The sequence below is a fragment of the Phalacrocorax aristotelis genome, chromosome 2 (genome assembly GCF_949628215.1).
Source record: "Phalacrocorax aristotelis chromosome 2, bGulAri2.1, whole genome shotgun sequence".
NCBI classification, from domain to species: domain Eukaryota; kingdom Metazoa; phylum Chordata; class Aves; order Suliformes; family Phalacrocoracidae; genus Phalacrocorax; species Phalacrocorax aristotelis.
In genome coordinates, this window is record NC_134277.1 from 124,962,445 (window position 1) to 124,982,750 (window position 20,306).

The 20,306-nt window shown below is 46.4% G+C and overlaps 1 protein-coding gene and 1 long non-coding RNA gene across 2 annotated transcripts; one reads left to right on the forward strand and one right to left on the reverse strand.

The window, feature by feature from the left end:
* Positions 1–2,719: 2,719 nt before the first annotated feature.
* Positions 2,720–12,586, reverse strand: LOC142053406 (uncharacterized). Its single transcript, XR_012659209.1, has 3 exons — positions 10,546–12,586; positions 8,073–8,263; positions 2,720–5,386 (listed from the first exon to the last, which is right to left on the reverse strand). It is a non-coding gene; the product is annotated as an uncharacterized LOC142053406 (long non-coding RNA).
* A 1,586-nt stretch (positions 12,587–14,172) lies between these two features.
* SOX17 (SRY-box transcription factor 17) lies at positions 14,173–16,209 on the forward strand. Its single transcript, XM_075085024.1, has 2 exons — positions 14,173–14,669; positions 14,895–16,209. The coding sequence occupies exons 1-2, from the start codon at positions 14,372–14,374 to the stop codon at positions 15,836–15,838; spliced, it is 1,242 nt and encodes a 413-aa protein (XP_074941125.1). The 5' UTR covers positions 14,173–14,371; the 3' UTR covers positions 15,839–16,209.
* Positions 16,210–20,306: the final 4,097 nt, after the last annotated feature.

The following is a 20,306-nucleotide window of genomic DNA, read 5'->3' on the forward strand; positions in this document are numbered from 1 at the left end:
AAGATATACAGGTTTAAATTATCTTTGTCTCAAAGTTTATTTGTTGATTCTAAAGGAATTAAATTGATAAATGCAGTGCTCAGGTAGCACCCTGTGACATTTTAACCTGGGTTCAAAGCTTCTCTTGTAGTTCAGCTCCCTCAGAGAACCTTTGATGTTCTTACATCCAATCACCCCTCATCTGCTATTGTCTTACATATTTACCTTCTGGAGTTTATTTAGGAAAGGTATTCTAGGATGTAGCAGAGTATCTTAAATCAGAACCCTGGTAGGGTAGAGATGCTTACAGATCTGTTAATCACCTGTGATCTGTCATGTACTTAGATATAAATTGCAAGGTTGAAAACTAAAGATATATGATGCTGGGTTATTAAAAAGTGAGGAAGAAACTGGATGCTTCCTTGAAAAATATCTATCATTTTCTTTTTGTAATGATTTTCAAACTTGAGTATTGATTTTAATTTTTTTAACTCCAGCATTTCAGTTAGAAAGAATTCCTTGAAACTGGCTTGAAAAATAAGTTTTTCAACATATAGTTACTTTTGTATCCCTTATAATTTTCAATATTAGATTTTCACAACTTTGTGTGATCAATTATAATACGTGCATGTAGAAGATTTGCTGTCCTGTTCACTGGAAATATTAAATAGCTCATGAGGAATTTGATTCTAAAATGAATGGAACACCTGCCTTCTTTTAATCACAAGGCTGACCAATGGGACTAATGTACTTTATGCATGAGGTTGAAAATTAAACTGTGAAGACTTAGCATAATCTGAGTGTGCAATATGAAAACAGAATTACATAGTTATAAGCTTTTCTTGAGGGGAGCACTGCTGAGAGATTATTTGTTTGCATAGTTCCCGCATATAAGATTTATATATTGAATTTTATTTTAGAAATGCTTTTTTAAATTCCATGCAAGAAACATTAAGGTCAGCTCAGTGAATTCACTATTTTGCCTTAGGGATCTACAGAGAGGGATTATTAAATATTCTTGAGGGCTGAGTTTAACACAGGACATCATTTGTCTTCTGCAGTTTCTGAATAGCAATTCCTAAGTTAACAAAGCCATACTGTGAAATTGAAATGGTAAAACAAAGATTTAAGTATGGAATGAAGAAAAATCAGCAGGTTAGTTTTAAAGTCAAAGCTAAATTTTAGAATAATTTTTCATTAAAGTTTAGAAAACTAAGGTTAGAAGGAGCTTCAGGGGTTGACTAGTCTGCCCCCTCACAGGTTGCCCAGAGAGGCTGTGGAGTCTCCATCCACGGAGATATTCAATAGCCTTTTGGACATCGTCCTGGGCAACCGGCTCTTGGTGGCCCTGCTTGAGCAGGAGGGTTGGTCTAGATGGCTCCAGAGGTCCCTTCCAATCTCAACCATTCTGTGATTCTGTGACGTGATGCAAGGTCAGCTGTAGGTGTGCCATTCTTAATAGGTGTTTGTCAGCCTGTTTTTAAAATGCATTTGTTCTCTATTTATAAAAACTGGAGGGGTTTGTGTTCTCCACAGGCAACATATTCCAACACTTCACTGTCTTCTCCTTTAGACTATTTTGCTTATCATTAAAGCTAAATTTTCCTTAATACAGTTTAAGTATGTCATGATTTTCTGTCCTGTCCTCTGTGGTCATTACTCTGTCCTCCACCAACCCTCTAGGAACATGAAGACTGTTACTTTGCCTCCTTGCTTTTAAGTTCCTCATCTTTAACACTGATTATTGCTACCTCATTAAAATGCCTTGCATTTGTCCATGCTGAATTTTATCCCGTTATGTTTAAGCCACTTGTGTAATTTTCAAGATAATTTTAATTACAGTCTTGTTCTTGAAACTCCTTGATGCCCCTCCCCACTTCTGGAATTTTGCAAGTTTAATAAAAATATACCCTCTTCCATTTTGAGTGGTTAAAAGTTTAATTTTACTGCTGGTTGATCCATATAAAATGCCAGTCTATTTGTCCTTCCATTTTGAAAGTTCACCATGATAAACAATCTCTGATTTTTGTTTCACAAAAAAAATACTTATGACGAAATTACTGCGGAAATTCTCTGTGTAAGTTTTGTTACGGTAAAAAAAGGGTATCTGTGAAACTTAATGCAAGCAACATGTGTATCTCTAAAGACTGTACATATTTATAGAGGATCTTATCCTGAAGGTTTCAACACTTCTATGCAAATTACATATAAGGGAATCCTGATCACAAAAATGTAGTTGTTGCTTGGAGTGGGTGTAGCTGTAGTTTAATAGTTCGCAAGTGGCACTACCCAGAGTTTAAAAATGCAAAATAAATTTTTTAAAAAGTGTTATTGTTCTGGGGGCTTCTTAAATTCCTAAGGTAAGAGCCTGCAATTAGCCAGTATGAAATCACTGTGTAAACAAAACTATAGAGAGTCAAAAGAAATTATCCAAACTGGAATTTGACCTATACTGAGTCAGCAGTATCAATACCTTTATTTTTATAAAAAGGTAAAAAACTTTTCTTATCAAATGATGAAGATTTTTTGTATTATCCAAATTTGAGTCTTTAGATATATAAATTAATTTTTCAATATTTCTTAATTTGTTTTTTTCTGAATAGTTTTGTATCTTGTATATTTTGGCAACAAATAGAATTTATAAAAGGAATAACTATCTGATTCATTCACTTATTTATTAGTAGAGTAACTATAAAAATCAGTTGACTAGTCATTATTTGCTAGTTTGCTTTTCTCGTACTCAGAGAAGTTGGTACTCATTTAAAATCAAACTTCAGCTTGCCATCACACTTTTTGTAGTGAAAGTAATGAAAAAAAATCAGATGCGCTAGAATTGGTTATATAGTCATGTGTACTATACAATAAGTGCTGATTTATATACAAATACAGCCGTTGTTGTTCTGTCTGAATGATTTGCCACTTCACAGTTTTATGGGATCCATGTGGAAAAAGGCAATTAAGCTTAGAAGAGAGGAGAGTTAAGCTCAGTTCCAGAATAGTTCACAGAATGCACAGAAGTGAAGGTTTAAATTTGGCTTGGGTTCCTTACTACTCATTTTCTTTTGGACCATTGGTTTGCCCTTCTCACAACTGACCGTAATGAGTCTGTTGTTGCTAATCCCTGACTAGTCACCCAACCAAAGGCAAATCTGCTGAAGAGTCCTGATGATGCCCTGATTCCCCCAGAGTTTTAGCAGGGATGTGGGGGAAAGAGAGTCTGAGACCAGTATCTTTTGGTTCAGCATGGAACTGCACTTAAAACTGGAGAGGGGAAAAGGAGAGGCACATGATCCAACACCTTTTTCTGCTCTCCTGCAACTTTGGACAAGTTAGTTAAAACATCTGTTTGTCCTGAGTTCCCAAAGGTCCAGAACAGTGTTGGTGATGTTAACGTATCTTTGTAAAGCATTTATTAGATGAAAAGTTGCATATAAGTGCCATTTGTAGTGAGATGGTATACAAAAGCTGGGTTTGGAAAAAGTATGAAGTAGTTTTTTTCAGGATGTACTCAATTACAAGGTAAGAGCAGTAGGTAGAGACCTGATAAACACGACTTTTAATTGATCATCTAGTGTTGCAGTCACATAGAATCTCTCAAGGAGTGCTATATCCCATCACTGTTTCGCCTTAGTTCTTGATACAGTGGCTGTTCAAAATTATGTTCAGTTCAGCTTGTGACAAAGGGGTGAAGCTGCAGCGGCTTCTGTGTTCTTGGTGTGCTGTCTCAGTCATATACCCTTCAGAGTCTCCCGAAATGGTAGTTCTCAGCTTCTTCCTTCCTGGACCACTCTTCTGTTTAGACATGCAGTTATTCCATGGAACTCTGGTCAGAGCTCCTCCTCTTAGATTTACCCAAAAAGGTGGTTAAACATTTCATGTTAAGAACTTTGTTTTTTAAACAATTTGTTGCTGTGGAATTTATACAATTTATTTTTAATTAACTTTCTAGGAAATTGTCTTTATACTATTAACATTGCACACAACCCTTCTTCTAAGATTCAAGCTGGCTACCCATTTTTAAATTATTTTTAACAGAGCAGTGGGTAATAATCAGTTCTTGAAAGAAAAGTTTCCCTAATGAATGTATCATGTAGACTTAATGATTCTAGCTAGAAATTTAAAATATAACCTTGAATGCTTTGTGATCTTCCTAGTGATATGTCCAGATTACTTCTGGTGCCATGTACTGTATTTAATTCACATTATTATTTAAATTCTTTCTGTAAAAATATATTTAATTAAGGTTTTAACTAAGATATATCACTGAAATTTACAGAGCTAAAGAAGTAATTTATTCACAATATTTGCTATCAAATTCTGTCATACAGCTATGTCTTTCTACTCACCTCTTATTTCAGTATTGCAGGATAGATTTTGCCCTACGCCTATATAGACAATGACCGTATCGTATAGCTGTTCTGTGGATGAAATCACATTAAATATATGTGAACCTATAAACTCTTCTTCTGTGAGAAAAGATGAATAATAATCTGTGCTTTGTAAAAGTAGCCAATAATCAGCAGTCTGTGTCCCTAATCTTTATAATAAATGTTTTTTAATCCTATCTAAGTATACATCTTAGGCAACTATATACTTTAGTATTACATGGTATTTAAAGTTTTTGTAAGCAGTGCCGTTTTAGCTGTCTCACCACTCACTGCTGCAACACTACTGGTTTTTAATTGTTTTAATTGTAGTACTATAAGAATAAATAAGTGTTGTATACCTCTTCTCACCACTATGGTTTTAATCTAATAAACTCAACCTGTGCAAGGACACATGTAGCAAGCTGGGAAAGTATTTCTGCAAGGGCTGTGCAAGTAATCTTCTGCTTCTGTTTGGGACAGCATCTGAAAACATATCACAATCTACTAATTTTCAAATACAGATTTCTTCAATTTCTGTTTCATTGAAAATCTCTAGCAAAGGGAAAAATAGCTTAGAGTACTTTTTTCCTTTGAATAAGAAAATGACAATGCATGTATACTAGCCGCTTGCGGGTACCTATGAGTAGCAGTGGTTTCTTTTGTTTAAGGAAATTTTGAAAGGTGAAATTTGAAATTTCAGGCTCAGCTAATGACATAAAAAGCTGTGGTTTATAAACGCATGCATAAAGTCACTAACCATACTATCAAATGTTCTGTAACTTAACTGTTTAGTGGAAAAAATACCTATTGAGTGTTTCACCATTTTGTGTGCTTAACAGTAAGAGTTCTCTTGAGACATAAACATAAACCCCATGTGCATCTGTCAAAGGGATTCCCCAGATTCCATACTCACGCCTGTATGTAATTTGGTAACTGAATAACTTTATCTTCTTGTTTCAATTTCAGATTAATTTCTTGCTCCTGTGAAGTGAAGTTCCTATAGGCTAGTGTGTAGCCAGTGCTGTCTTATGATTCAGTATCTAGTTAGGGAAAGTTGACAGACGAGTGGGTCTCCATTAATACGGAACCCTTCCCAAAGACAAGTGATACATCCACCCTTAGTTCTGTAATCGCATATTTAAACAAAAATGAGTTGACTGTATTTCAGAATGTTTCAGAAGCTGCAGCCTGCAACAATCCTAAGAATTAGTTTGAAATCATTCATACAACTGCCAAGTTATGCACAACTGTTACTTACTCAGATTAAATCTTTGTTGCTTGGATTTTGTATTAAATTGGCCTGACAAGTGGCGAAAAATGCATGACTGCACTGTTGCAAACTCAAAAGGAGATTTAAAACCCTTCCCCGCCCCCCCCCAACGAAAACTGATTGCATGAATAGATTTGCCTTTTATGGAAAGGAGATAATCAGTGCAGCTTGATTTTTACTTATCAGAAGTTCAGGTCTGTGCTGTGGCATCTACTGACTGCTGGCTAGGAGTATCTGCAAAAAGAAAAATGCTGAGGAAATGTATTAATTGGTAATTAAGAAATGAGCATGTGAAGAACAAAGAAAACACTAAAAGCAAAAGTAGTAGCTTAATAATACTTCATGATACTGAAAGAAAAAAAGGACAGATAGCAGGAGGTATGCAACTGTAGGTAATCTTTTAGTGCCAGAAACACATGCTTGCTGATGTAACTACATCTTCACTAGCAAGGTTTTCGTGCTTAGACAGGCAGCAGGGTAGTTTTACTGCTAAATGGATCTTGTGTTTAGCTGGCCTAAGATTTAAATAAAAAAACAACCACCAAAACAAAACAAAAAACCCCAACTTTTTAGCTCTGCCAGGTTCTGAAAGCTGCCAAGAAACCTCTATATTATGCCCTGTTCCAAACACTGATCGTGCACACACGATCTGGCCCTGAAAGGAACTGCAGGTCCTTCCTGAACAGGACGTGTTGTAGTGTTGGCTACGAGCTCAGGCTTTTTTCTGTGCTTAGTTGCAGTGCAAGTTAGATTACTGAAGTGTTTCAGTTGGACTTTAAAGAATACATGAGAATTACTAATACGTTAGAAGGCTGGTTCTTCTTCCTGATGAAACATAAAGTGAGAAAAGTCATTCCCTGAAAAGTTTTTATTTTTCTATTGAAAAAATAATACTTTTCTTGCAAGAACCTAGCTGAAAGTATTCAATGGCAGCATGTCACAAATATAGTCTAACAAACAGTAACAAGGTTACCTAGGACAATATAAAATGTTTACATCTGTCAGTGACATGCTGCAGATATATGACTGGTTTTCTTCAGAAATGGTCCATTTGAAAGCCAAATGTAGCATTTTCTTCATTGAAGTACCATTTGTGCTGCAGAAAAAATTAATCAAGCAGCTACAGAATCCTTTACAGCTCTGTACTTTCCTGGTCACAGCATGTCTGTGAGGCTCCCTTAGCTGGCAGCTGCTCCTCCCAGCAGCTGTAGAGTTTTTAGCGGGGTAGTTCTGAGGCCCCAGCAGGTAGCAGGTTGGCTGTACTACAGATGATGGCTTTTGGGGAAAATGGGCTCCCTCTGGTGAGTGCTTGGGTGGTTGTCAACTGAACTACCTAGGTGTTTTGGCTTGTCTCAGCTCAGATTTTATTTCTAAATGGACTATCACAGCGCTTGAGCACCCACATGCACCCACATGCACTGGCGTATAAAGTGTTGCTAGCAACTGTCAACACTTGTCTTTATTTCCTGAAATGGCATAGGTCTTGCCGTAGTAAATCTTGCAATTTTGGACTAACTGGGAGGGAAGGCTAGGAGACTGCTGGAAACAGATGCCTTTGGAAACGTAGGTATTGCAGTTGTGTGAGCTAATTTTGGTGTGATTTAGTTCTAACTCCGGCCTTAGTAAATCACCGTTGTAGGTGGTTAATATTTCTTAGGCATTTTTTGGTTTATCCTGTGCTGAATGACTGATTACCTTTACTTTTTGCGGGATGCTGGTGTGAACCAAAAAAACCACAAATATGCTTTGCTTTTGTACCAAGTATATTTATACACATGTAAACCCATACACTAAAGCTCGGTAGTCCCCTACCTTGCTTCATTAATTCAAACCTCTCCAGGCTTTAATTGTAGAAGCAGTCAACACAGTTCATCTAGATACTACATAAACTGTCTCCTAAAGATTTGACTGAATTTTTAAAAGCTGAAAAGGTCATTAAATTTCTCATTGAAGCAACATTTCTAAATTGAATGTTCTCACAACATCTACATCTAGAGCCCCGTTAAACGGGCATTCTATCTTAATGGAGCCGGTAAACTGGAAATAGCTGGGCAGAAATCACCTTAGGTCTTGCAGGTTGTTTGCAGTAGGAGTGAGGATCTCTAGTTCTTGATCTAGCTACAGAGTAGGTTTATTGAAATTCCTGGGTTGTTTTTTTTAAAAAAAGTTTTCAGTTCTGTGTGATAACTGCTCTCTCATCCTTTCAGTAAATACCCTTCAAAGGGCATTGTGAAGATAAAAAGGTGATTTTAAGGGGACAAAGGAGGAGGAAAGGGGGCTTTCGGTTCTTAGGTTTTATTCAAACAGAAATAGGCCACGCAAGTAAAATAGATGTGACTGCTGAATCGCAGGCTAGATAATTCTAAGCATATTCAAGCCCAAGTAATAATGTCTGGATTAAAAAAAAAAAAAACAAAAAAAACAACCCACACCACAAAACAAACAAATAAACCAACCTGTATTGCTCAATTTAGCTTGGAGGTTTTGCAGATTAGTTGTCTTTTTTGTTTAAAGTTGCTAGCCACATCAGGGATGATCCATGAGGGGTAGAGTTCCCTTCTCACTGCTCGGTGGAAGTCAAAGGTGTTCCGAACATTGAGTACTAATGGATACCAGGCAGACAAATTGTAGACTTCGTTGTACTTCACTGTAAAGCAAGCAGATGTCTGCCACTGAAAGTGCTGCGAGTTTGGTAAATAGTGTTAGAACCATGATCGGATGGACTGCTTTGGATTTGGAAGTTGTGCAGGTGTCTTCTTATTGTTTATGACTTTATATGGTATTTCAAGGGAAAGTTATGGTTATTGTAATCTTAATTAATATTAAAATAATAAAAGATTAATAAAAGAATAATAAAATAATATTAAAATTAAAATTTGCTTTGTGTATTAACAGTAATCAAGTAACATAAATACCAGAAAACTAAACACTTGAAGCTATCGAAAAGTGAAACCAAATTTATTTCCTGAACCTTCTAACTGCCCATTCTTTTTCTTTTTGTATTTTATTTATCTCGATAAATGTCAGATGTCAAAAGCTATAGTGCACTTAATCACTGAATGTAATTGCAAAGATACAACGAAAACCCAGAGCATTTCCAATGGACAAATTTTAAAATTACAGCTTCAAATGAACCGATATTTTGCTTTGCAAAAACAGCATTCAATTTTGTATTCATATGTCCTTGTTAGAAAGAATGCCCTTTTTGGTCATGTAAGAACAGGTATTTTTTAACATTACTGCTGCATCTAGTGTCAGGGAAGAAAGGGCAGCGGCGACTTTTTTCTGAAAAATATATGTATCATATTGTCCACCTTGGCAAAAGGTTTTATTCAACTTTAGTGTTGTTGAGGGTTTAAATCCATTCTTAATTTCTCTCTGATCTTACTTGTTCATCACTTGATTAATCAGAACTGCAGATGGCAAGCCGTTGATGTTTGGATTATCATTTAATAGTTTTGTTAGTATCACTAACATACTTCTGCCAAACTGCTAGCATAGGATTGTTTCCATATGGTGAAAACCCAGATCATCTCTTTGGTGACCGTAATTGGCATGGTGGAACAGTAACTGCCCAGCTCCAGGCCGAGCCACTTTCTCATTTGTATAATGCCACAATTTTATTCTGGCTAAAGACAAAGAACTTTACGCTTTGAAAGTAGTGTGAAATATTGCTGCCTACTAAAGGGAGCAATATATAAATGTACACTACAAGACTGCAGTAGCATGACACACAGTAGCATAGTCCCCTTCTAGAGAACATCTTATTACATTCATTCTTCTGGCCTTAATAAGGATACTCTGGGAACTGAGTGATGCCAAAGAAGAAATTTATTTCACTCCTGTGTAACTGGGATCAGCTTTTTAATCGTACAGTTATATGACTTGCTTCTACCACGCCAGAATCAACCTTACATTAGTCCAAGTTTGCAGTAGCTCCACTGACATAAAACCAGGATAAATATAGAGGCTGGGCCAAATTGTTTAGTTCAGTTCAGATCCCTGATCTTTTGGAGCGGCTCCAGCATTGTATAAAGCATTCTTTTCTTTTTTTTTTTTTTTTCTTTTATGACTTGTATGTGCTTAAGTATGAAAGCTAACAGGATTTCTGTTCTTGGAAATTCAAGCGTAGGGGGGTTCTGCCTGGCCCCAGCTATTGTACTGCGTCGTGGGCAACTTGCTCGCGAACCGAAGAGCAGCGAAACTGTAATGAAGTTGGGAACTCCCTGTGAAATCAAGCTGTTGCTGATCAATTTTACAGAGAGAAACGCAGCAACTCTGTGATCTTAGTCTCATGAATTAATCTTTACATTAAAGGAGTAGATAAATTTATTAACATAATGGTTGATTAGCCTTGGGTCTAGATTACGGGTTTTCTTGAGGAAAGTGCTATTTCTAGGCTTCCTTTAAATGTCATTTAAGCTGAGTAGCATTTGCCATTGACTTTACCGGAATTTCTTTGGGTCCAGGTATTATCTCTCTGGAGTAGATATTACAGAAGCACCCAGCACTCGTGTCAGTTAAACACGCCATTTCCCGCTGATTCCCATACATTTGATTTATGTCTTCAGGCGGTGGTAGAGAAGGCGTTACAGCCACATTAAAGCCAAGCCCGAGCAGCCCCGTCGGCGGCAGACTTAACTCCTTCCTAGGCGAAAGCGCGGCGGAGGCTCTCTCCGCACCCAGGGTCCCCCCGAGAGGGCTGCGGGGCAGCGGCGGGCGGCCCGAGGGAGGGCGGCGGGGAGGCGGCGGGGGCGGGAGCCGCGCTGCCCCTCCTGCCGGCCCCCCCCCCCGCGCCCCGCCCGGCCCCCAGCCCGCCGCTCTGCCCGGGGGCCGCCTCGCTCCCCGCGGAGGCGAGTGGAGCCCCGGAGCGCGGGGCGCGGCGTGGGGAGCCCACTCGCGTCCGCCGGGAGGCGAAAGCGCTCTTACCTCGGGGCGGGAGCCCTGCGCGTCCCTCTCCCCGCGCCGGACGCCCCTTGGTCCTGCAATGCGGGGTCACCGTTGCTTAGCCCACCCCAAAGAGGCCGCGCAGGGCTGGTGCGGGCAGCTGGGTGTGCGGAGCAGCGCTGTGCCCCTAGCCCCGCGCCCGGACCCGGCACGCCCGGGGCGCAGTGCCGCTTTCCACGGGGGCGGCTCCGCTCCGACTGCGCGCAGCTCCGCGCAGCGAGCTTTTGCGGGCCTGGGTGTGTGGGTGCGGCTGCTAGGCAGCGACTTGCGGGTTAAACTGACGCAGGTGAACCAGTAGGTTCTTAATTGTTGGGGACTGTTAAATTGTTGTGAAGTACTTAACGTTGTTTCGACAGTTATCGAGTTTCTGAAAGGGACATTTTTCTTCTTTTTTATTTTTTTTATTTTAATTTTTTTTGCCATTCAGTAGTGGGTCATTCCCGACCAGGGCCTCTCTGACCCACGCTTTCCCTAACGCAAAGTCCCAACAAGTCTTCATTCGGGGAGATTTCTCGCACTATGCAGCGTTGTCGGGCTGGGCTGCTTTCATTTAGTGGTTTTGAACCGCTTTAAAGAGGCAAAGGGTGTTTTGCCTTTAAATACACGTTTTAAAAAAAAAAAAAAAAAAAGGGCTCTTGTCTTGAGAAACTGCTCGATTCGCAGGAAACCCTCCGGATGTTTGCTGCTTTTCATGTGGCATTTGTGGTCGGCTCTGATAACGCTGGGAGCACCACTTCCAACACCGCATTCTGTAATGGACCTGAAATAGAAACACATCTCTCGCCGGAGGATCCCCGCTCTGCGCCCCCGCGCTGTGCACCGGCGGGTTTAAAAGGTCAATAAATCAGAAGGATGAACTCTCGGCGGCATTGTTAGGTTGGGAAAGTTAACGAATGACCCCAGGAGTCGTGCGACCACGGAGGTTTCGGGAGCGTCAGAAGAAGGTCTTCACTAAGCGCTTCAGGGAAGCGAGGTCTAAGCGCGGAGCGCAACTTGAGTCAGAATCAGCGGTGCGCCGTGTGCTTTAAAGTTGCACTTCAAAAATACCTAAGCAGTCGAAACAGAAAGCGAGAAAAGCGGTGAGATAATCTATTTGTGGGACCAGGAGCACCGAAAGGGTCACAAACTGCCAACATTTTCTGTACGAACCAGGTAGCTTTTACTTTCTCGGCTTAGGTTCAAAACACACCTTTCTTTCTTTGATCCCAGATCAATGAGCTGTAGAAAAAGTTTGCACAAAACTCCCAAACAAAGTCAGCGGCAGTTTGCTTCGTTTATTACCTCATGTTCATTATATAGAAAAACATTTTCTTTTCTGCTGGAAGTGACAACCCCCCAAATTGCCATAAAGTGTATTTGTACCCAGTCCCTCTACTCGCTGAACATTTTCAGTGCAAGTTCTTGCAGGATTTGTTCCCTTGGCTCACGAAAATGTTTCTGCCAAGTAGAGTAAAAGGGACCGTTTGGCGTTTTAGCAAGATCAGCTGGTAAAAAAGGTAACCCTCTCCTCTGCGCGTTAAACTCCTAGGCGGTCAGTTTTGCCCGAGCCAGTAACTCGGCGTGCGCTGGGAACTGGTCTGGGAGTCACTGGAAATGCACCGACTGCCTTACGGCAGCGCATTGTTGCCTTCTTGGTTTTTGTTTTGCTTGGAAGTTATTTTGCTCCCTTCAGCCGAGTATTCTCTGCAGGAGAAAAAATACGCACGCTTTCCTTCTGAGCCAGTTTGCTTCAGGCGCGACCGGGATTCTGTTTAATTCCGAATTTTCTCTGGGTATCAGCCATGCTTCGGTACGCGACCTGTCCTCGGGCGACTGGCCTGGGACGAAGGGCTCCGAGCCCCAGAGCGCCTGGTCGGGAACTGTCACAGCCTCGGCCGTAAAGCTAAAGCCACCGGCCCGCCAGCCTTAGAGAGGCGCGCCCTCAGGTAGCGTCCCAAAGGCGCTGGGCTAAAAACGATTGAAAAAGCACCGAACTCCTAACGAGTGCTCCTGGCTATTCGCGCCGGTGCTGAGATGGCAGTCGGCTTTGCCAGCGGGGTCTGTCCCGACAAACTTCTTTTACGATCAAGTTTGCATGTATTATACTGTCGCAAGAACGGTGTTATCATAACTAGCACGAGATTAGTTTGCACATACACATGTGTAGGAGCATTGTTTTCGCCTCCGCTGCCTTTCACAGCATCTGATAGAAGGAAGGAAAGCAGAGCTGTGTGAATCCCTGCCTCTCGCTGTGCTGGACTAGCGCGTGTGTTTGAACGGGGGGGCGGGGGGGGGGGGGCGGAAGAACCCTAAAACCTTCTCTTTGCTTAGTTTCAGGCAGCCACTAGCCTTTGGCCAATAGTTTCGACTCCTCGCAACAGGGCTAAACACAGGATGCCACCAGTCTGGAAATATATCGTTTGTTTATAGTCTCTAACGAAGCGAGGGGAGCCGAACGCACGGATGCAGACGTGCCCCGAGCATTACCCGCCCTGCTGCCAGCCCCGGGCGCTGCCGCTCGCCGCTGGGCTTTTTGCTTTTTAGAACATCTGCTGGCTGTCAAGTGCGAAGGAGCAGGTTTTACGTTGCACGAAACAGGAAATTCAGTGCTAGAATAAGTTAATGGCGATGCTGGCTTCATTCATTTAATTTCAGGGAGAATTCTTACAATATTGGTTTATTTGATCGAAGCGGCTACCCAAACAGAGGTGTCCTTAACCAAATAAACCTCTTTGATCTTCAGTTTAAAGCTCAGCGGTTTCTCAAATAAGCATTGATGCGTTGAAGAGTACCACATAACAATGCAAATATAAATCAGAGCGCCCGTGAAACGCCGGGTTTTACATTAGTTTGTGCGCCAAAGAAGAACATAAGTGGTGAGAGGTAGAATTTGTGTGTATTGTGAAGTGAGGGACTTTTTACAAGCGTCTGTTTGTATTTACAGTTTACGTATTCGGGCAAATCCGAGGCATCCTGAACAAGGCAAGGCAGCAAGCAACACCCACCGCAAAGCTCAGCTTAAATAGTAACTAAGTCAACTCCCACTACATACAAAAAACATTTGCGCTTTTGGCAGATACTAATTTCATTACGAACTATGAAGAAGTGGGATAGAATATATGTCATGGGCTTTACTGTGAATTCAGTATCCCACTGCCCCACCAGTTTACACCTTTCATGGGCTTGTGAGGTGAAATAGGCGAAGGCGGCACTGGAAGGTGGGAAGCCGAGGTGTGAGATAGAGACGGTAGCTTGGCTGGCTGCTCCCAGGGTTCTTCCCAAGGTTGCCTACAAAAGAAGCCCCTTCCGTCTCTCCAGCGGTTGCGAGGTACCTGGGTACGGCTGGAATTATCTGTCCCTCCCACCCCTTTCGTGTCTCCCCTGGTCGAGGTTGCCCGTTTTTGGCGGGGCCGGTGACGGGTGGGTATTTGCCCGGTGACTGGACGGCGTGGGGCGACCTGGATGGGCCGGGCTCTGCGGCCACCGCGGGGTGCGGGGCCCGACTCCGAGGGCCGCCTACGAATACGCTGCTCCTTCCCCCGAGCGGCCCCCCCCGGTCCCTGGGGGCGGGGGCACCGCTGCCCGCGCCCGGCCCGGCGAGCGGCGGCGGCGGCGGCGGCGGGAGGAGCCCCGGGGCCGCCCCAGCGGGAGCCGCCGGCGGCACCGTCCCGCGGCGCGCCCGCCCCCGCCGCCCCATTGGCCGCGCCGCAGCTCAAATAGGGCCGGGCGGCGGCGGGCGGCAGCAGCGAGCGGGGCCCCGGCGGCGAGCCCGTCCCGCCGCCCCGCCGCAGCGCCCGGCCTTGGCGGCGGCGGCGCCTCCCGACCCGAGATGAGCAGCCCCGATGCGGGCTACGCCAGCAGCGACGACCAGGCGCAGGGGCGGTGCTCGCTGCCCACCATGATGCCGGCCGTGGGCCCCTGCCCCTGGGCAGAGCCGCTGAGCCCGCTGGGCGAGGCGAAGGCGAAGGGCGAGGCGGCGCCGTCGGGGGCGGCGGGCGGCCGGAGCAAGAGCGAGGCGCGGATCCGGCGGCCCATGAACGCCTTCATGGTGTGGGCCAAGGACGAGCGCAAGCGGCTGGCGCAGCAGAACCCGGACCTGCACAACGCCGAGCTCAGCAAGATGCTGGGTGAGCAGAGGGGGGTTCCCGGGGGTGCCGTCGGGCGGGTGGCGGGGGGTCCCGGGGCCGGTGAGCCGGGGGCGTCGGCGGGCGGGAGCCGGGGGTGGCCGGGGGTGGCGGCGGGGGTAGCGGCGGGGTGCGGGAGCGAGGGCGCGGAGCCCGCGGTCGGTCGGTCGGTCGCGGGGGGCCCGGGGCTGCGGTGGGCGGCCGGTCTGACGGTGCTCGTGGTGGCAGGTAAATCGTGGAAGGCGCTGTCACTGTCGGAGAAGCGGCCGTTCGTGGAGGAGGCGGAGCGGCTGCGGGTGCAGCACATGCAGGACCACCCCAATTACAAGTACCGGCCGCGGCGGCGGAAGCAGGTGAAGCGCCTGAAGCGGGCGGAGAGCGGCTTCCTGCAGCACGGCCTGGCGGAGGCGGCGGGGCCCGGGCTGGGCGGCGAGCCCGCCGGCGGCGGCGGCGGCGGCGGCGGCAGGATGTGCGTGGAGGGCCTGGGCCTGCCTTACGGCGAGCAGGGCTACGCGGCGGCGGCGGGCCACTACCGGGACTGTCCGCCGCTGGGCGCCGGCTTCGACGGCTACGGGCTGCCGACGCCGGACCCGTCGCCGCTGGACGCGGCGGAGAGCGAGGCGCCGTTCCTGGCGGCGGGGCTGCAGGAGGAGTGCCCGCTGGGGCCCTACGGCTACGCCCCGCACCCGTCGGCGGCGGCCGAGTACCCGTCGGCGGCGGCGGAGAGCCCGGCGGGCGCCGCGCTGCGCCGGCACCTGCCGCCCGGCGAGGCGCTGGGGCCGGGCGGCTCGCTGCAGGGGCTGCTGGGCTGCCCGCCGCCGCTGCACGCCTACTACGGGCAGGCCTGCCAGCCGCCGGGCCCGGGCCGCGGGCCGCTGGGGCCGCCGCCGGCGCTGGGGCCGGCGCTGGGGCCGGCGCTGGGGCCGGGGGCGGTCGGGCAGCCGTCGCCGCCGCCCGAGGCGGCGCCGTGCCGGGAGCCGCTGGAGCACTTGCCGCAGGAGGAGCTGCTGGGCGAGGTGGATCGCACTGAGTTCGAGCAGTACCTGCGCTTCGCCTGCAAGCCCGAGCTGGGGCTGCCCTTCGCGGGCCCCGAGGCGGGCGCGGGGCCCGTCTCCTCGGCCGTGTCGGACGCCAGCACCGCCGTCTACTACTGCGGCTACCCCGACGTGTGAGGATGAGGAGGGACTGGCTCGGGGGCGCGCCGACCGACGGGCAGGCAGGTGCCCGGCCCCGCTCCTATTTATGTAATTTATTTGAATCTTGAGAACTGACAGGGTATCTGTGACCTGCTCGAGGTTTGAAAGGCCACATGCCATCTCGCTGTCCCGATGGTGCGGGTCTTACACCATCGCTGTCCGACAGTGACATGTAAAACTGTTCCTTCTGTGGGATCGTGATACTAGTTACGCAGGTGGAATACAATTTCTGAGATCTTGTTAGAGATCCGTATGCTTTTGTAACGTTGTACAGAGTGCTGGGTTTTATATTTCGGATTTGTACAGAATTATTTTGCACTTTTACAAATAAAGGGAAAATAATAAAACCGGTCCTTGATTTCTTCTCAAAGAGGTGCTATCACCTTCCGTAATGGAACGTTATGGCTTTTACAACTACTCTTACTAATTTCCCTTGCACTAAGCATTAGGTCCTGTCAGCCTTTCTGTGGCGATCGTCGTCTTCTGTCTCTCTTGCTCAAATCATAAAGCTTTAAGCGTTCTGAAACTGCCTATGTCATGCTGTTCTTGTTTGCTTGTTTGTTTTTAACATTTTTGATGGTTTCTTAGACGGTTGATTAATATAATTGAATTTAAAAAAAAAAAAAAGAAGGGGCGACATATTTTTTGTTTGAAGTGTAAAAGCCTATAAGAAAGCTCTTACCAAAGTGGGTCGGGGTTTGGGTCTGTGTTTAATGTAATCGTGGACCCTGGGGCTGCCATCAAGAAAAGCGCCTCGCTACAGTGGCGGGGTAAGCGCTTGCTAAAGCACCCCCACACGCACCCCGAGGGAAGGTCTTTGGTGCCCCGCGGGCTGCCCCTGCTGCGCCGGGGAAGGGGCGGCAGCGAGGGGCACCAGCTCTCCGCTGCGGAGGATGAGAGCACTAAATCGGGGTTCAAAGTAGGTGAAAAATTTCGACACGAGCCGCTAGTGGAGGCGGCGGGCCAGGAGCAGCCTCTCGGGCACCCAGCCACGGCGGCACCTTTAACCGTGGGGCAAAGCACCTCACCTTTCCTTGTGCTAAGGAGGTTCCTTACGCTGTCTCAGCACTACAGGTAGAAATATCTCTGTGACTGACAAATATACGCTTTGCAGTTAAACGGCCGTGGAAAAACTGCGTTTTCATTTAGGTGGTGGGACTCACTCTGGCTGTGGGGCAGGACTCGTAAATTATGTTTATTACTTAAATCGGGGGGAGGGGGGAATAGTCACCTGGGTCGTTTGCTTCCTAAGATAAAGCTGTGGAACGGAGCCCTGGGGAGGAGGGGACCGAGGACGAAGTGGCAGACTTGCCCACTGATTAACCTGTCTTCCATGAGGACGGGAAATTAAATTGGGTGCATTTTCAAATTGCATTTAGAGAGGCTTCTGTTTGTACCGGTGAAAGATAAAATAGCATATGCGGACCCAGGTGCAAGCTGCCTCAGTCAGTGAGTTTCAAGCACAGCCTCCTCGGCAAAAACTGACTGTATAATTGGATGGTATAAGTGTGTCTTGAATTCAAATGCTTTCAAACCCATAATGTTCTGTACCCTCTAGTTTCTCCATCTTCTCGTTTGACTTTTCAAACAGTCTTCAGTTCTCTGAGGTATACCTAAAATGTCCACCCTGCCACTCACTTCACTCCTCTTCCACATGTACATGAGGAAAAATGACGTATTCCTGAATGAGGTCAAGGAATTTGTCAATGAGGTCAACGAGCTCAAGGCGAGGACATTAGATGTCTTCTTGATTCTTTACTTTTGAAAGATTTGTAACGTGTTCCTAAGCACAGGTATGTAAACCCAGTAAAGAAATAGGCATGAGAAATGGTGGGTTGGTTTGGTTGAGTTTTCTTTTTATTATATGGGTATAACTCACAGGATTACATTAAAGTCGTTTTGCCCTTTGTGCATACATCCACGGCTTTCTGGAGGAAAATCGCTCTGGTTGTTTTTGGAAATAAATAATTATTATGCTTTTGATAAGTTTGGCCACCATTTCTCATCATTTTCCAGTGAGGTGCAGGGTTTGCTCCCCTCCTCTCTCCTTCACCCCAGCTGGTCGAACAGCTGAAAGCTGCTGGGGACTTGAAATTGTAAGCGGGTTCATGACGAAGGTTGAAAATCATCTACTTAACTTTTATAGTAATACCAGATGGGACTGACAATAAATTGCATTAAATAAATATATAGGTTTTAGAAAAAGGGCTGGCCAGCACAGCAGTCCTGGGTGCCAAACAGTGTGTGGTGATGATGTATGGGAAGATCTCACAACAGCCCTTTGCACAGAGCTTTTGCAGACTCAAATCTAAGGGATGTGCTTTCCTGTATGTATCCAGACGTGTAGTTCCCCCCACCCTGCCACTCCTTCCTGTGAGAACAACTGTCTGAATCTTCTTTAACATGCTTAAAATGTGACAAGTTTATGCACTGCCAATATACTTGGAGCAAAATTTTCTGAAGCTCTGTCCAAGCCCTAAGTTCCATAGAGCATGTCTCGACTTTCCGATTCCAAAGGTTATACACCCAAACCTGTCCTGTAGGCCTGTTGGAAACGTCAAACCTTCCTCACATCCCATGAATGCCCATGACAATCGGGTATTAAAAGGACTTCAAACTGATTTATTACCTTTCGCAAGTATTTTCCATGGTTCTGGAACGGTCAGGGGGTGGAAGCGGTCGCTACCTGCCTTGGGAGGCTGTGGGGAAGGCTGCACATATGTGCCACAGACCGAGGCGCCTCATGGCCTCCTCGTTCTGCCGCGGTGCACCAGGGCTCTTCTCTCCCTGGAAACCCCATTGGCCCTTCCTGCAGTGGTTCTGGTTTGCTCCTCGCTTCACCAAAAAGATGGGGTGACATCTTTAAATGCCTCTCTAACCTTGCCAGAACATCCGCTCTCCGGTTAAATGGGGCATTAGCTGGGCAGAGCCTTCAGGCCCCTTCCCACAGGGACCATGAGCACTCTGTGCAGCTCCCTCAGGCCACTTGTGCCCAAAAGGTATGAAGCTCTTATCTTTTTTGTTTGTTTTTTTTTTGTTTGTTTGGTTGGTTGGGTTTTTTGTCCCTTTCTTGCCAATTCGTCATGTTTCAAGACATCTGTAATCGGATCTCGATTTTTCCTAACGCAGCCAAGCTCCTTACGTGGGTGTCGCACTGCAAGCGCCATTTTCTTCCTTTCGTTTTTTTTTTTGTGTGTGTGTGTGCGTGCACTCTCTATTCCTTAGGTAAATCAGTAGAAAAGGAAGTAGGCCTAGCCCGAGAGAAAGAGGTTTCATACAAAGGTGTTGAGTTAAAACCAGCCCAAGGTTCGTCTATACCAGGCAGATGGCAGGGAAAAGGCAGGACTGCAGAAGAAAACCCCACTCGCTAGTGGAGAGTGGCTGGGGCTGGACGGGACAGGAAACAGCGCTCTTGTGCTCTGAAAAACAGCTTTGCCTTAGTGGGTTTCTGTCCGTTTCTGGTAGCCATGTGCTTTTCAGACTAGGAAGAGAGTAATTCACAGAAGGCATTAGCAGCAATACTGCTGCAGGAATTCTTGCAGACCAGTTTTCTTTATTTACTTGGCGACCCTAGTTCTTCTTTTGGAAAAAATACCTCCCCCATCTCCCCCGCTGTTTAAATTGCCTGTGAAGGACACAAAACCCTCTGCTTTTAGCACGCCCACACGGGAAGGTGTCCTGAAAACCCCAGCTGGCCACCCGGGCGTGGGCAATGACACTTGCGCAAACGGCGTGGGTGACAGCGGCAGGTCGTTTGCAGCCTTGCGACAAGCCTCAACGACAGCGGCGCCGTGCTCGAGCGGCTGCCGGGCCGGAGGGAGCTGTGTCGGGTCCCCGGCATTACAACCACTGACGGGCCACCTGCCTGTTCCAGCCCTGCCCGCAGCCCTGCAGCTCTGCCTGGAGCGCAGTGGGACCCGCTGTTGGCAGCCAGCAGTGGGAGCTCCCAGGGGCCCGCCGGGCTTCACTTTCCCTTGAGATCCGCCACCAAACTCGGATGCAATTACCCTGCGATTCGAAGAGGGCAGAAAACCGGCGCAAATGTCTCCTCGGGTCCATCACATAGGTACTTGTGTGCCCCATCGGGCCTGGTGGTGGCTGCGTGGCAGCACCGGGTAGCCTGTGCCGCGGCGAGGTCTGTAAATTCCAGTGCTTACATACTCAGGTATGCTTAAGGATGAAGAGAGAATTAATGTGTTGACTAATTAAATGCCCGCCAGGTCAGAGGTCCATCGCCCTGCTTCAGCTTCCCATCCACAAAAAGAGGACAGTTGCTTTCACCCTCTGTGTGTTTAAACAGAGGCAGCTGCAGCATGGTGTGCTGGCGGGACAAGGCTTCTCGAGAAGTCTGGTCTCTTCCTGAGAAGTCAAGACTGATGCTTTTTGATACTTCAAGTGTACGTATTTCACCCTGAATGATTTGCTGAGGAGCTCACAGGAGGTC

Coding starts and splice junctions, on each gene's coding strand:
- SOX17 (XM_075085024.1), top strand. CDS start 14,372: ATGAGCAGCCCCGATGCGGGCTACGCCAGCAGCGACGACCAGGCGCAG. Junction 14,670..14,894: donor CGAGCTCAGCAAGATGCTGG/GTGAGCAGAGGG, acceptor TCGTGGTGGCAG/GTAAATCGTGGAAGGCGCTG.